The sequence below is a fragment of the Chlorocebus sabaeus genome, chromosome 13, assembly GCF_047675955.1.
Source record: "Chlorocebus sabaeus isolate Y175 chromosome 13, mChlSab1.0.hap1, whole genome shotgun sequence".
Classification (NCBI taxonomy): domain Eukaryota; kingdom Metazoa; phylum Chordata; class Mammalia; order Primates; family Cercopithecidae; genus Chlorocebus; species Chlorocebus sabaeus.
Genome location: NC_132916.1, coordinates 52,415,769 through 52,430,064, shown reverse-complemented (window position 1 = coordinate 52,430,064; position 14,296 = coordinate 52,415,769). Strand labels below are relative to the sequence as shown.

Here is a 14,296-nt window from a genome sequence, read left to right as displayed (position 1 = left end):
TTTGTTATTTTTATAGCTGTTTTTCACTAAATGTAAATACTTCTTAAAGATTCACCATGATTACAATTGATCTCTGTATGAGTTATAAAAATGCCTCTTCAATGGGCATGAAAAAAGGTAGAAATAGATACACAAAGTGATGCATTTAGAAAGACACCTACTAAAGACTGAGCTCAACTAAGGAGAGTAAAATTCCAATAGAGGATTTTGAGGGATACTGGTACAAGGAAAGGTACTTTTCATATTTTCAGTATCCTGAAAAGGTAGCATGCTGAGGAGGTCCAGAACGGAAAGATAGCAGTACAGCAGACAGGTGTGTATCAAGATTTTAAACTGAAAGGGGTATTTCTGGGTGATGTTATAGAAAAGTAGTACAATTTCAGTTTGGTTTGGGTATAATAGCAAAAGAGAGTATGAGAGATGACTTTAAAAGACTCTGAAGTTCTACCTCTGGGTAGCTGTCTCAGTCATTTTAAAAGCTTACCATGGACAGTCACAGGTTCATAAGTGGACAGAGTTTAAAAGAAAGTATATAATTTAGTTTTGTTTTTGTTTTAAACTGTATCAAACTTGAGAGGGGCAGAAAGCATTCTAAAAATGGTAGAACACTAGAAATTTCAATAAATAAAAGTGAATATAAGGTCCGTGAAAACCAGGTTTTTTTTTTTTTTAACCTCTCTGTCCTCAGAGCCTGTGTGATAACTATTAAATATATAATTGTTGAATGAAAATGAATTAATGGATACAATGTCACAGGAAGAAAGGTAATTGAGAAAATTCTTACTCTTCAAATAATGTTCAGGATTTTTCAGGTGAAAAATGTACTTTCATGAAGAAAGAAAAAAAATATATTGGAAATGTCCTAAGCAAAAATATCAACAGAAAAGGCAAAAGCGGTGTATTCATTTCACAAACACTTAAATGCCTATTATCCTATTTGAAACTATATGTTCAAGTGTGGTTTCAAATAGGATAATGGGCATTTGAGTAAGTATGACATGTGAAAATGTAATGGCTATTGTATCAGCTTTTGGAGTTAAACATATCTGAGGTTAAAAAATATCTAGAAACTGAGGTGAATGTTATATCATGAAGACGTTTCTCCTGGTATAGGTGGTGGTAGAGTGGAAGAGGTAGAGTGGGATGATCAGGTTATCTCCAACTAGCTTTCCATCTAATGTCACTCATCATGCAAAGAATGTTTTAGAAAGTATGCTTGGAAGCCAATTCTCAGAAGTCTTTTTGTATATATATGTCTTAATCTGCTGAGGCTGCTATTACAAAGTATTAGGTGGCTTAAACAAGAACTCTTTCTCACAGTTCTGGAGGCTGGGAAGTCCAACATCCAGGTGCTCTCGGATCTGGTTTTTGATGAGGGCCCCTCTTCTAAATCTAATTATTTTCCAAAGGCCCCATCTCCAAATACTATCACTTTGAGAACTAGGGTTTTAACATGAATTCTGGGGGAATGGGGCACAAATATTCAGTTGGTAACACTATAGTATAAAGTAGAGAATGAACAAAGTGAGGCTCCTGGTTTAAGTTTTAATGGAGCTGAATTTCTCTGCTTCAGTTTCAGTAGTAACAAAAATATAATACTTCATTTCCGTAATGACCATTCAAAGAATAAATGCATAATATTGGTAGAGAAAAGATACATAAGATTAAAGTGCATTGCACTGTAATTTATATTTGTATATATGTGGAAATCGTTTTCTTAATTTATTCTTTATGAAACAAGCATGTCACTTGTATTTTAGAACTTATAAAATTGAAATAATTTATCTTTCATTTCATTGAGAATAGGGCCAAATCTGAAAGTTCAACCCAAGGCGTTGATCTTTATTTTCTATGGCACCATACTTAAGGCTCTTTCCCAAGGAACCTATTGCACCTTTTCTTCCTTCACTCTTCTCCAACACTGGCAGTTTACTTTGCTCCTCATAGATCTGAATAGACAAGCTGTCTTGCATGAAGTATCCTTAATTTGTTATGTAGAATCTCTGTCAATGTAATAGAATTAGTTAAGATTGAACATTCATTAGATTTTCTGTTTTGTTTTTTTTTTTTCTAAAGGTATGGGATAATTAATGAGGAATCTATTTTTAAGGATTAGATTAATGATTAACAAGGATAGGTAATTATCATTATTATTCTTTAGGGCAAGAATATAAGGTTACATTTGTTTGGAGAGCATGTATGAGGCAGTTTATATGCATATGTGGGTACATCCACAGGACAGGCAAATTTATAATATACAAATATGAATTATAAATTTAAAATAAAACGTAGCATATGTCAGCTATGATCATTCTCTTCTTTCTCCAGGGCTATGCTTATGTATTTTCTATATCTTAAAATTGACAAGCGCCTGCTCCATGGATGCCTCAGAGACCATGCATCTTGTCGGTAGCATACTTAGAAGCTTAGCAACCCAACTTGGCAGAGGTATAGGGAATGATGCAGCACATATAATTTGAAATAACATAGACTTCTGCCTTGCTTGCTCAAATCTGAATTTGTGACACTAATACAAGTTCTGTTCACTTTTTATAGGAAACGAGATGGATAACAACCTACTGATTTATTAGCAATATTTTAATGGAAAATGGGAGCTTGAATAATTAGGAAGAAAAGAAAATCTTTATCAATTAAATTATGATTTAACTCTTTCTTTTGATGTCCTTTTGTTTAATCTATGAAGATCTTTTATTTGCAGGTATAAGAGTTTATATTAAATTAGAATTTTATACCAGAGTCTAAACTGTTTTAATTTTCATAGACACATGTTCAATGTATCTCTCTCTCTCTCTCGCTCTCTCTCTCTCTCTATATATATATATTTCTCCATTCCCCTCTCCTTCCCACTCCTCTACCTACCCACCTCTTTCTTTTTCATGGAAATCTTTTGAAGAATATATTCTATTCCTCCTGGAGATCCACTGAATATCAATGTGCAGCCCTACATACAGTTTATGTTCAACTTACATGAGCTACCACATATATTTTTCCAGAATTTTAGGAATTTTAAAACATTTTAAAATATATTTATAATATATAAAATATAATTATGTCAACTTTCATGGTAATATTTTACCTGAAAAAATTGTAACCTAAAGAATTTTCTACTAAAAAAGAATATTATTAATATACCAGTTTCAGAGTTGTTAAAACATATTGGTAAAGATCAGGGGGATCTTTATTTTAAATTTGCCTTTTGGTTGTTGTTGTTGTTGTGTTTTTTGTTTTGTTTTGTTTTGTTTTCTCTCTCCTCTGTAAAGTAATTGCAATTATAGAAAAGTTTTAAGACTTAAAGATATCAGAAGGTTTAGGTTAGAGCTTTAATAGGCCAAATGCCATCTGTTTCTACAATTTGTAACATTTTATTATTAACAACTCCAGAAGAAGGAGGCGGTCTATTTCAGTTGTGAGGACAGATTTCTGTCCATCTGTGCTCGTATTGCCGCATGTCACTTGTATTTTAGATCTACATAGCTCTGAGCCAATGTAGATGCCATGGCAAGGTCAAGAGGTGGAGAAGCCTGTCAGTACATTCTGTCTCTATGGCTGTGACAACCACAAATGGGTGCTTCTAGCACCGCCCTGAGGCAGTCATTCTGTTAGACCTTGGAGCTGGACTTTCTGTACTCTCATTTCAAGGGAAAATGTTAACTTTAAACATTTAAAAATATCAGACAAAGAACTGAATCTATGATGTGTCTCTGGTTAATGTCAGAATCCTTATTAGGGTGGCTCATTCCTCAACATTTAAAAATGTTGAAAGTCCTAAGGTGATTGTTCTTATTTTTATCAGTTTCTTTGTAACTACGGTGATGTTAGGGACAGCAGCATCTATGTGAATTTTTTATTTTATTGCGAAATAGCTGAAAAGAGTGTAGCAGGTTAAGACTGACTTTAAATACTTTGAAATGTTGTATGTTAATAGTCAACCCCTTAAACCCCTTGTTCCTTAAAAAAAAAAAAAAAAAACTTAGTATCTCAAATCTCTAAATATGTCTGTATATATGTGTTGATATGTTATTGTTTTTTTTTTTCTTTTCTCCAAAGTGCTTATCAGATTGTTGTGGAAGAACTGCACCCACACCGAACCAAGAGAGAAGCAGGAGCCATGGAATGTTACCAGGTTCCTGTCACATACCAAAATGCCATGAGTGGGGGTGCACCCTATTACTTTGCTGCAGAACTCCCCCCAGGAAACCTGCCTGAGCCTGCCCCATTCACTGTGGGTGACAATCGGACCTACCAAGGCTTTTGGAACCCTCCTTTGGCTCCACGCAAAGGATACAACATCTATTTCCAGGCAATGAGCAGTGTGGAGAAGGTGAGCTTCCTCCAGGATTTGTTTTTTCCCTGCTTTGAAGAAAAGCTGAAGTCAAATTTTATAAATACTCAGTAGCATCTGTCAAGAAAAAAAAGAAAGAAAGAAAAAGAAAATTTGCATGTAGGGGGTTTTGTTCTCAACAGTGTGCACAGTTTGGGGCCTCCTGTAGGGCTGAGGCCGCACGCCAGTTCCATTTCACAGGGTTCCTGTTTCCTAGTAACTGCTTCTACTGGAGGCTTCCTCAGGAAAGCCCACAATAGCAATTGAGAGTAAAATGATTTGAAAAGGTGGGTGTGCTGCTTCCGGGACTCCACCCCCAGTAACGATCCGGCATTGTGTTGTCTTCCTTGCTCAGTGGTGGCACACTTGAAGAGATTAAATTTACTGCAGGATAAACAGAATGTGTGTTCCACAGCAGGCTAATAAAACCTTATAAACTTTTCAGGGTTTTCAAGCCAAATAGTAAATAACAAGTAACAATCCTCTGATTACAAAGTAATAGGGCGCCTGTGGTATATCTGACGGAACCTAAACAAAAGGCAGCCTGGCGATGACTGGCTGCTGAGCCATTACAGAAGGCTTCTCTCTGTTTCCCTGGTTGCCCCTCCTTTTCCCATTTTGGACACAGTTGTTTTTGAACACTGCCGCTGATCCCAAATGAATATTGAAAAGGAAAACACAACAGGACATTAGAAACGACCAGCAGTTCTGTATGTGAGAAAACAACCTGGCCTTTCATGCCTCATGCTGTTCTCTTTGGAAAATTTTCTTTCCTAAAACTTACTGTTATGTATTTATTTATTATTTATTTATTTATTGGCAGACAGAGATAGAGGGAAAACAAATGTTGAGGATAGAAATATTCACTATTCAAAATTCAATAGAATGGTGACATTTTAATGGACTTGAAGCCGTATAGGAAATTGCTGGGTTTCTGTAATTGAGTCCCTAAGGTGAGCACCTGGGAGTGCTACATGATATACAATTGCATCAGTATATTATATCTTGGAAGAGCTTAATTGGAAGACATAACAATCCGTTTGCATTTATGCAGGGGCTGTGAGAGCTTTGGGTATTGATTAGCTGCTTTTGAATGAAAGCTTTGTTGTTTGCTTGCCTATATGGTTGGCTTGTAGGTAGCAAAGAAAAAGGTCACAGCATCTTCTAAGATGTGCTCCAAAGTCAGAGGCTGTTCACGGTTGAAGATACTCTTCTCCTCTTCTGGTTTACCTCTAAAGAACAGGAGTCTTTAGAGAGTAGTCCAGTGTCCACTTCCTGCCCATGCATCATTCCGTACCACTGTTACAACTGAGCTGCTCTAAAAGCAGAACACTACGCAAGTTATTAGTCCATTCTGGGTATAATGTAGCATTGAGCAGGAAGCATAGTTTTGTCTGAGGGTGTTCATCTTTAGAGAGCTTCCAAATTAACTTTGGTTATTTGGTCTGTTATACCAGAGGGGTGTTAATGAATGTCTGTTACTTATAAAGGATTTTCTCTGCATTCTTTAAAAGCTTCTTGATATGAATTTTCTCTTCCAATTGTTAATATATCTACATTGTGGTTTAGTCAAAGTACAGAATAGCAACAATATATTTCACAGTTATCTTAGCAAATAGTTTTTTTTTGAGACGGAGTCTGACTCTGTCGCCCAGGCTGGAGTGCAGTGGTGCGATCTCAGCTGACTGCAGCTGCCTCCCAAGTTCTCACCATTCTCCTGCCTCAGCCTCCCAAGTGGCTGGGACTACAGGCGCCCGCCATCACGACTGGCTACTTTTCTTGTATTTTCAGTAGAGACAGGGTTTCACCATGTTAACCAGGATGGTCTTGACCTCCTGACCTGTGACCCACCTGCCTCGGCCTCCCAAAGTGCTGGGATTACAGGCATGAGCCACCGAGTCCGGCAGCAAAGAGTTTTAAAGTTGATGTGGCTTCTACCAACAAAGATTGGTAATGCCGATAGAAAGTTAACAGCAATTGCTTTTAGGAAATGAAAATCCTTTTGGGCCTTTATGGCAATGTGAAATAATCTCTTGTAGGTTACCATGAAGGTCTCAGGCCACAAGTAATAGAAGTGCAAAATTTTATTTTTAATTACTAACTCCCCCCTCACTGCTTTATTTTAATTTAAAAATAATTTTAAAAAATGCTTAAGTGGAAATTGTAAACTCTTTTATAAATTATCAACATATAGAACTACTCAAGATGGAGTTATAAATGCATCTTGCAAACAGATCACCTCTGTTTTGTTTACTGGCTTCGATACCTTTTCTCACCTCTTGTATATTCAAGGATGTACACTGATTCAACTAAGTCCTAAAGGAGGAAGAGTGGGGCCAAAAGTAGCTGGTGGGGACATGTGTCTCCTACTGTCACCCTACAGCATTAAAAATAATAATGACATTTTTTCTTGTCCTTTCCTATTGCTTCTACTTTGTATATCCACTCTGTCTAGCAAGAGGAGGAAAATTATCTATGCTGAGAAACGTTTAACTCCTAATAGCTAAATTAAAATAAGAAAGAAGAGATAAATTACACCGCAACTATGATGCAATGTTTTGATAATCTTTCTAACTGCTATCATTTAGCTCTTTAGTCATGCTGAGATCCAAATGAAAGTATGTAATGTTCAGCTTTGGTCTGAGTCTACAGTTCTCAGATGAAAATTAAATTTATATTTGGACCTGATTTTTATTACTTTTGCAAATACATTTTTCTTTCTGATAGTTTACAAAGTACTGTATATGAAAATAGAATGCTATACTACTTGTCACAAACTAACCTGTTTCATTGCGAGGTAAAAACAGATATTTACATCTCTATAAAAACTAAAATATTTTTCAAAATTTCTGTTTTATATTTTTAAGTATCCCTAGGGAGGCATATTTTTAAAAGTTTTCTTAATATTAAAATTCTGTTGTTTATAATCCCTTTTTATGACCCCAGATGGATCTTTATAATAATTATAGTTTATGAAACAGGAAACATTATCTATACATTGACTCTTTTTTTTTTTCATTTTTCCTCTATCAGGAAACTAAAACCCAGTGTGTACGCATTGCTACAAAAGGTAAGAGGTTTGTGTTTTTTGCTTGTTTTAACTACACTCACCACCTTTCTAAAATGGAAGGACTTTGTTCCCTGCTTCAGGGCTAATTAAATATGGCATTTCTATTACAGTTAGTTCTGTGACTCACTTGGGTGTCTTTAACAAGTATTGGCGTGCTACTTCCCATCCTCTAGTACTTGACTGAAGGAATCTTGTTATGATAATAGGAAAGATCTAGAAAACCTTAGAAGGACTTATTTCTGCCATTTAGTGTCTGATGGTCTTGTGCTGCTGATCAACCAATATCTTAGGAAAAGGTCAGCAATAGCAGATGAAAATAGCAAGTCACTTGTTTAAAAACCTCTATTACTTTCCATCGTAGGCAATCAAATGTAAAACCAAGCTAATTCATGCTTATATAAGATTATAGGGATAGAGACTGGTCCATATCTTCATCAGTAGTACAGTTAGATTGAAGATTATTTACGGCCGGGCGCTGGTGGCTCACGCCTGTAATCCCTGCACTTTGGGAGGCCGAGGCGGGCGGATCACGAGGTCAGGAGATCGAGACCATCCTGGCTAACACGGTGAAACCCCGTCTCTACTAAAATACAAAAAATTAGCCGGGCACGGTGGCGGGCGCCTGTAGTCCCAGCTACTCGGGAGGCTGAGGCAGGAGAATGGCACGAACCCGGGAGCGGAGCTTGCAGTGAGCCGAGATGGTGCCACTGCACTCCAGCCTGGGCGACAGAGTGAAGACTCTGCCTCAAAAAAAAAAAAAAAAAAAAAGAAGATTATTTACTTTTTTTTGAAACTTACTGTGAGAAATCAGATCTGTGATGGCTAGCTAATAGTCAGGGCAATTCCTCCTGACCAGGCATATTATGACTTAGCTGTTTAGTTTCTTTGACAAGAGAAAACATTTGCATCTTTGAATGAGTATTTAGAGTTCCAAGTGGGGGAAAGTCTCCTGCATTCTCTGTGTTTTTGATTCTTCGTTTAAGAGTTACTTGATTATGCCAACAAAGGAGAAATTGCTACTTGGTGTGTTCTAGCAAGAGAAACATGAAAAAGTTGTCTGCATGCAGACGTGGGCCTCCTCAGAGGCTTGGTTCTTTGGTGTTTGTTGCCAGAATTAGTAGCACATCCACATTTGCGACTAGTAGTTGATTCATTTGGGGTAAAAATGAATGGCAATATTCTGTTTATACTGGCAACTTTCCTTTCATTATTTTTCTCCATCTAATCATCAGTCTGCTCAATCAGCATTTGTGCTTTACTCCTGATTTGTAAGGCAATAAAGAAAGACTTTCTCCTTAACTCTTGCGAGTAATAAAGCAGCTTTGTGGAAGAGAAAATATATACCTTTTTCAATTCACATATGAAGATTCCTTTTGATAGTTTTATTTTAAAAAGCAATTATTAAAGAGAATATACACAGATATATATGATGTATAAGGATTTTACTTTAGCTTACGGATTAGGAACGAGAGTTGAAATTTTTGAAAGATAATAGAAGAAGGCATTTAGGTCTATATCACCTGTGTTTTTCCAGATTTAAAGTGGAACCAAAATTGTCAAAGGGTCCCACATTGACCTCTGAAGTTCTTTAGACATGTCATGCTATGTTTCTGTAACTGAGAAATGATAGCTAGATATTATCCTAACATAACTTTTTTATTCAGTTATTTCATTATTTGCTCTTGCCTGAGATGTCTGTGTTCTTTTCTCTCTCTCAATACAAATTAAAAAAATGACAAATATCATATGATATTTAAACTATAGGAGGATTGAGATCCTGGAAACAGTCTTACCATGTGGCATAAAATAATTGCCAGAAACTTTGAAGTGGTAAAAAACATAGTTCATTATTTGTCTAATAATCTAGCTCTGCTACACTTCTGGGTCTCAGTAATGCAGTGTGATGTACTGAGTAAGAGAAAGGACTCTGGCCTTGTACTATCTGATTTCAAATATTGACTGTGTCCCTTAGGAGTTTTTTAGTATTGAGAAAATTATGTAAACCTTCATTCCAAAAATTAAATATTAGAGTACCTACACCTTCTTATTGTTGTGAGGATTAAAATAACACATATAGGCCAGACACGGTGGCTCCTGGCACTTTGCAACACCAAAGTGGGAGGATAGCTTGAAGCCAACAGTTTGATACCAGCGTGGGCAACATAGCAAGACCCTGTTTCTACTGAAAATAAAATAAAATAAATACTAGCCGGGCTTGCTGGAGCTCGCCTGTGGTCCCAGGTATTTGGAAGGCTGAAGTGGGAGCATCACTTAAGCCCAGAAGTTTCAGTGTGCGGTGAGCTATGACTGTGCCACTGTACTCCAACCTGGGTGACAGAGTGAGACCCTGTCTCTAAAATAAAAAAATAAAATATATATGAAGTGCTTAAATAGTGCTTAGCATATTATAAATAGTACATGTGTTAACTATCTTATTATACTAATAATTTTATACTTAAGTGGAACATAATATAGGTTAGACAGTTATGAATGAAATATGTATAAAAACAAAACTAAATGTTCATGATTGAGATTGCGACAACAGGAGAGAAACTGAGGGGTTTTTGTTGGTTTGTTTTTTAATGTTTCTGACCAGATCTAATATATTTTCTTCTCTGAACAGTTAGCATTTTTTCCACATATGAAAAGCCAACCCTGTTTCTACAAAAACTAAAAAAAAAAAATTAGCCAGGCATGGTGACATGCACCTGTAGCTCCAGCTACTTGGAAGACGGGAGGATTGCTTCAGCCTAGGAATTTGAGGCTTCAGTGAGCTATGATTGCACCATTGTCCTCCAGTCTGGGTGACAGTGTGAGACTCTGTCTCAAAAGGAAACAAACAAACAAAAAGAAATGAAATGAAATGAAAACAGAAAACTACTGCATTTATTAAAGTAGCATCAACTTATTGCCTGACTACATTTTAAACTAACATGCAAGTATGGTCAGCTTTGGTGTGAAATTTTTCAATATGAAAATAAAAAGTTTTCTGACAGGACATTTTCAAGACACATTTAAGAGTCAAAATAGCATAATCATATGACTGGGAAGAGGCATGAAAGAACCCTCTGGTGAAGGAACGATTCAGTATTTCACAGGTGCATATGTAGGTAAAAATCTGTTGAACTGTATGTTTAAAATGTGTGCACTTTACTCTTATAAATTTGTGTGTGGATATGTAGGTAGATAAGTAAGGTATTTCTCAGTATTAAAAAATGAATTAAACATTAAAAATTGCATGACCAGAGTTAGAAACAGCACTGAGTATATTATAGGGGAGTCTGGAGTTTGAAAGGCTCCCCTTGCTAGCTTCAGTGAAAGTTTCCTCTATGGGACAAGGTGCATTTTCAGTACATAAGCCACTTTCAATGAGAAGGACAACCCTGCCCAGGAATCCCTGGGCTGAATGGAAAGGGTGTAGAAAGGACCTTTCTTCATCCTGGATGACTCCTACGGGCAAGTCTTGTGTTCCACCTGTCCTACAGTCAGACCCTCTCCTGCCGTGCCCCTGACCCTCTTTCCAGTGTCAGTTGTGCATACTGAAGAGCTGGAACCTTGCTTTCCTAATATTCTTTGTATTTAGATCAGTTTTGCTGAAAAGAACCTAGTTCTGGTGTCCCTCCATAAGACATTCCAGTTTGCAGTGTGACCTTTTACCACACAAATTTTCTGTTCAGGCCATATGCAATAGTCTGTTGCTTTTTTCTCATTTTTTTGAAAACTTAAAATGAATACTTATAAACATTCCAAATGTAGTCTGGGACAAAGTACCTTGAACGAAATGCGTGTCTCTCTTGCTCACTCTCTCTTTCTCTGGAAATTGTTTTTCTAACCCCTTTATTTAGAAAAAGTTGTATTTTATATGGAGAAACCAGAGTTCATTGTTACATATTCATATCATCTTTATAGAAAATAAAACATTTTACTAAAACAAAAAGAAAATGCTTATTTAGCCAAGTTTGAAGCTCTCTCTCTCTATACATATGTATACATCACTATATGCCGGGGACAAGTATAGAGTGAGAGTCGTATTAGATACAATAAATATTTGTTGAGTTGATAATTGAATTTGAACAAAATGTAAGGTAGATGCTTCAGCTTTCATGTTTAATCAAACAAGTTACAGTACTGTCTGCAATTATGAAAAGTGTTTATATGTGAGTTAAGACAAATTTATTAACTAACTAGAGTTGTTTTTATTTCTTTAACTGTGAATTTATATTGTGATATATATGTCATATTCTAATATAGAATACTTTTGCCAAAGCTAAGACTTTATTTTAGTAACAAAGCAGTTAAAAATATTATCTATAAACTAATGTGAATTAAATGAAATTGAGTCCTAGTCTGTGTCTATATCGGTTTTATTCAAATGAGTTTTCTTCTGCTGAATTCTGTGATAGGAAGACAGTTTAGCTCAAATTGTCTTTTCATTGTAATCACTGCTATTCTTATAACTATATTCTATAGCTTCTTTGCTTTCCTGGTACTCACATTTCAGTGTGAAGGACCTATTCAAGTGAGTTAACCAGAATGAATGAGTTGATGTATTAGAGCACAGGGGAACCCTCCCCTAATATTTCAATGTAGGTTCTTTCTATTTCCCATAAGTGTTGGCTGGCTGAGAAATAAAGAGAAAGAGTACAGACTGGACATGGTGGCTCACACCTGTAATCTCAGCACTTTGGGAGGCTGAGGCAGGCGGATCATGAGATCAGGAGATTGAGACCATCCTGGCTAACCCAGTGAAACCCCATCTCTACTAAAAAGACAAAAAAATTAACTGGGCATGGTGGGGGGTGCCTATAGTCCCAGCTACTTGGGAGGCTGAGGCAGAATGGCGTGAACCCGGGAGGCGAAGCTTGCAGTGAGCCGAGATCGCACCGCTGCACTCCAGCCTGGGTAACAGAGGGAGACTCCATCTGAAAAAACAAAAGAGAGAAAGAATACAAAGAGAGGAATTTTACAGCTGGGCCTCCAGGGTCACATCACATATCGATAGGACCATGATGCCCACCTGAGCCTTAAAGCCAGCAAGTTTTATTAAGGATTTCAAAAGGGGAGAGAGTGCAAGAACAGGGAGTAGGTCACAAGATCACATGCTTCAAAGGACAAAAAGGAGAACAAAGATCGCATGCTTCTAAGGGCAAAATCTCAAACTCCTGATAAGGGTCCAACAAAGATCACAAGGCAAGGGGCAAAAGCAAAGATCACAAGACAAAGGGCAGAAGCAGAATTACTGATAAGGGTCTATGTTCAGGGGTACACCTCTTGTCTTGATAAACATCTTAGACAACAGAAAATAGGGTTCAAGAGCAGAGAACTGGTCTGACGTCAAATTTACCAGGGCAGGGTTTTACCCCATCCTAGTAAGCCTGAGGGTACTGCAGGAGATCAGGGCATATTTCAGTCCTTATCTCAACTGCATAGGACAAACACTCCCAGAGCGGCCGTTTATACACCTCCCCCTAGGAATGCATGCCTTTCCCAGAGCATTAATACTTGCTAGGAAAAGAATTTAGTGATGTCTTCCCTACTTGCACGTCCATTTATAGGCTGCCTCCAAGAAGAAAAATATGGCTCTATTTTTCCCAACCCCGCAGGCAGTCAGACCTTATGGTTGTTTTCCCTTGTTCCCTAAAATCGCTGTTTTACTGTTCTTTTTCAAGGTGCACTGATTTCATATTGTTCAAACACATCTTTTAAAATCAATTTGTATAGTTAACACAATTATCATAGTGGCCTTGAGGTGACGTACATCCTCAGCTTATAAAGATAACAGGATTAAGAGATTAAAGTAAGACAGGCATAAGAAATTATGAAAGTATTATTTGGGAACTGGTAAATGTCCATGAAGTCTTCACAATTTATGTTCGTCGGCCGCAGCTCCAGCCGGTCCCTCCATTCGGGGTCCCTGACTTTCTGCAACAACAGAGTCCAAAGGGAATCTAGCTATTATTACCTCTTATTACTTAAATTTGAGATGCAGGACATTATGATGAGAGATTAAAATTCTATCAAGTGTCATAAGGATGGACATAACTAAGTAGCATAAGAATGTACCATGTTTTGCTAATGAGGAACCCTGACTTCACTGGTGGATGTCTTTAAATTTTACAGTCAAAGTAGAAATAATAGTTCTGAATATTTTTATAGTTCTCAAACGTAGATCATTTTGAATTCTTTTTTTTTTTTTTTTTTTTTTGAGACGGAGTTTCCCTCTGTCGCCCAGGCTGGAGTGCAGTGGCCGGATCTCAGCTTACTGCAAGCTCCGCCTCCCAGGTTTATGCCATTCTCCTGCCTCAGCCTCTGGAGTAGCTGGGACTACAGGTGCCGCCACCTCACCCGACCAATTTTTTTGTATTTTTTAGTAGAGACGGGGTTTCACCGTGTTAGCAAGGATGGTCTCGATCTCCTGACCTCATAATCCGCCCGTCTCGGCCTCCCAAAGTGCTGGGATTACAGCCTTGAGCCACCACGCCCGGCCAACATTTTGAATTCTCAAAGTTGGTGACAGTTCGCCCATTACTACTGTATATCTGGAATACACTGTGTCTGACTGGTTTCATCTTAATTCACTTCAAGTTGGACCCTGGAACCTCTCTTTCTGCTCTCATTGCTAGTATAAGTAGACTCTTCTCCACCATGTTCCTAGAGAAATAACCAAGTCACTGAAACAGAAAAGATATGAGGTGAGGACCTTCAAAGGTTCATGATCACTATTTTCATCCCAACCCCAAGTTAGATGGAAGTTAAATATTTCTTTGCTTTAAAAGTAGCAAACTATTATTGTTTGCATATGAAATATTACTAGTCTAATTATTTTTGACAGAATGATAGTAACTGGGATGCTAGGATAAAGAGAGAAATGGAAAAAAATAGAA

At 37.2% G+C, this 14,296-nt stretch overlaps 1 protein-coding gene across 4 annotated transcripts in view; it reads left to right on the top strand.

Moving 5' to 3' along the window:
- Positions 1–14,296, top strand: part of PTPRK (protein tyrosine phosphatase receptor type K) — a 566,857-nt gene that overhangs the window by 458,433 nt on the left and 94,128 nt on the right. For all 4 annotated transcript variants that reach the window (XM_008007108.3, XM_008007107.3, XM_038000559.2 and 1 more), the window contains exons 12-13: positions 4,069–4,342; positions 7,376–7,412. In XM_008007108.3, the coding sequence (XP_008005299.3) occupies positions 4,069–4,342; positions 7,376–7,412 (311 nt within the window). The remainder of the gene's footprint in view (positions 1–4,068; positions 4,343–7,375; positions 7,413–14,296) is intronic.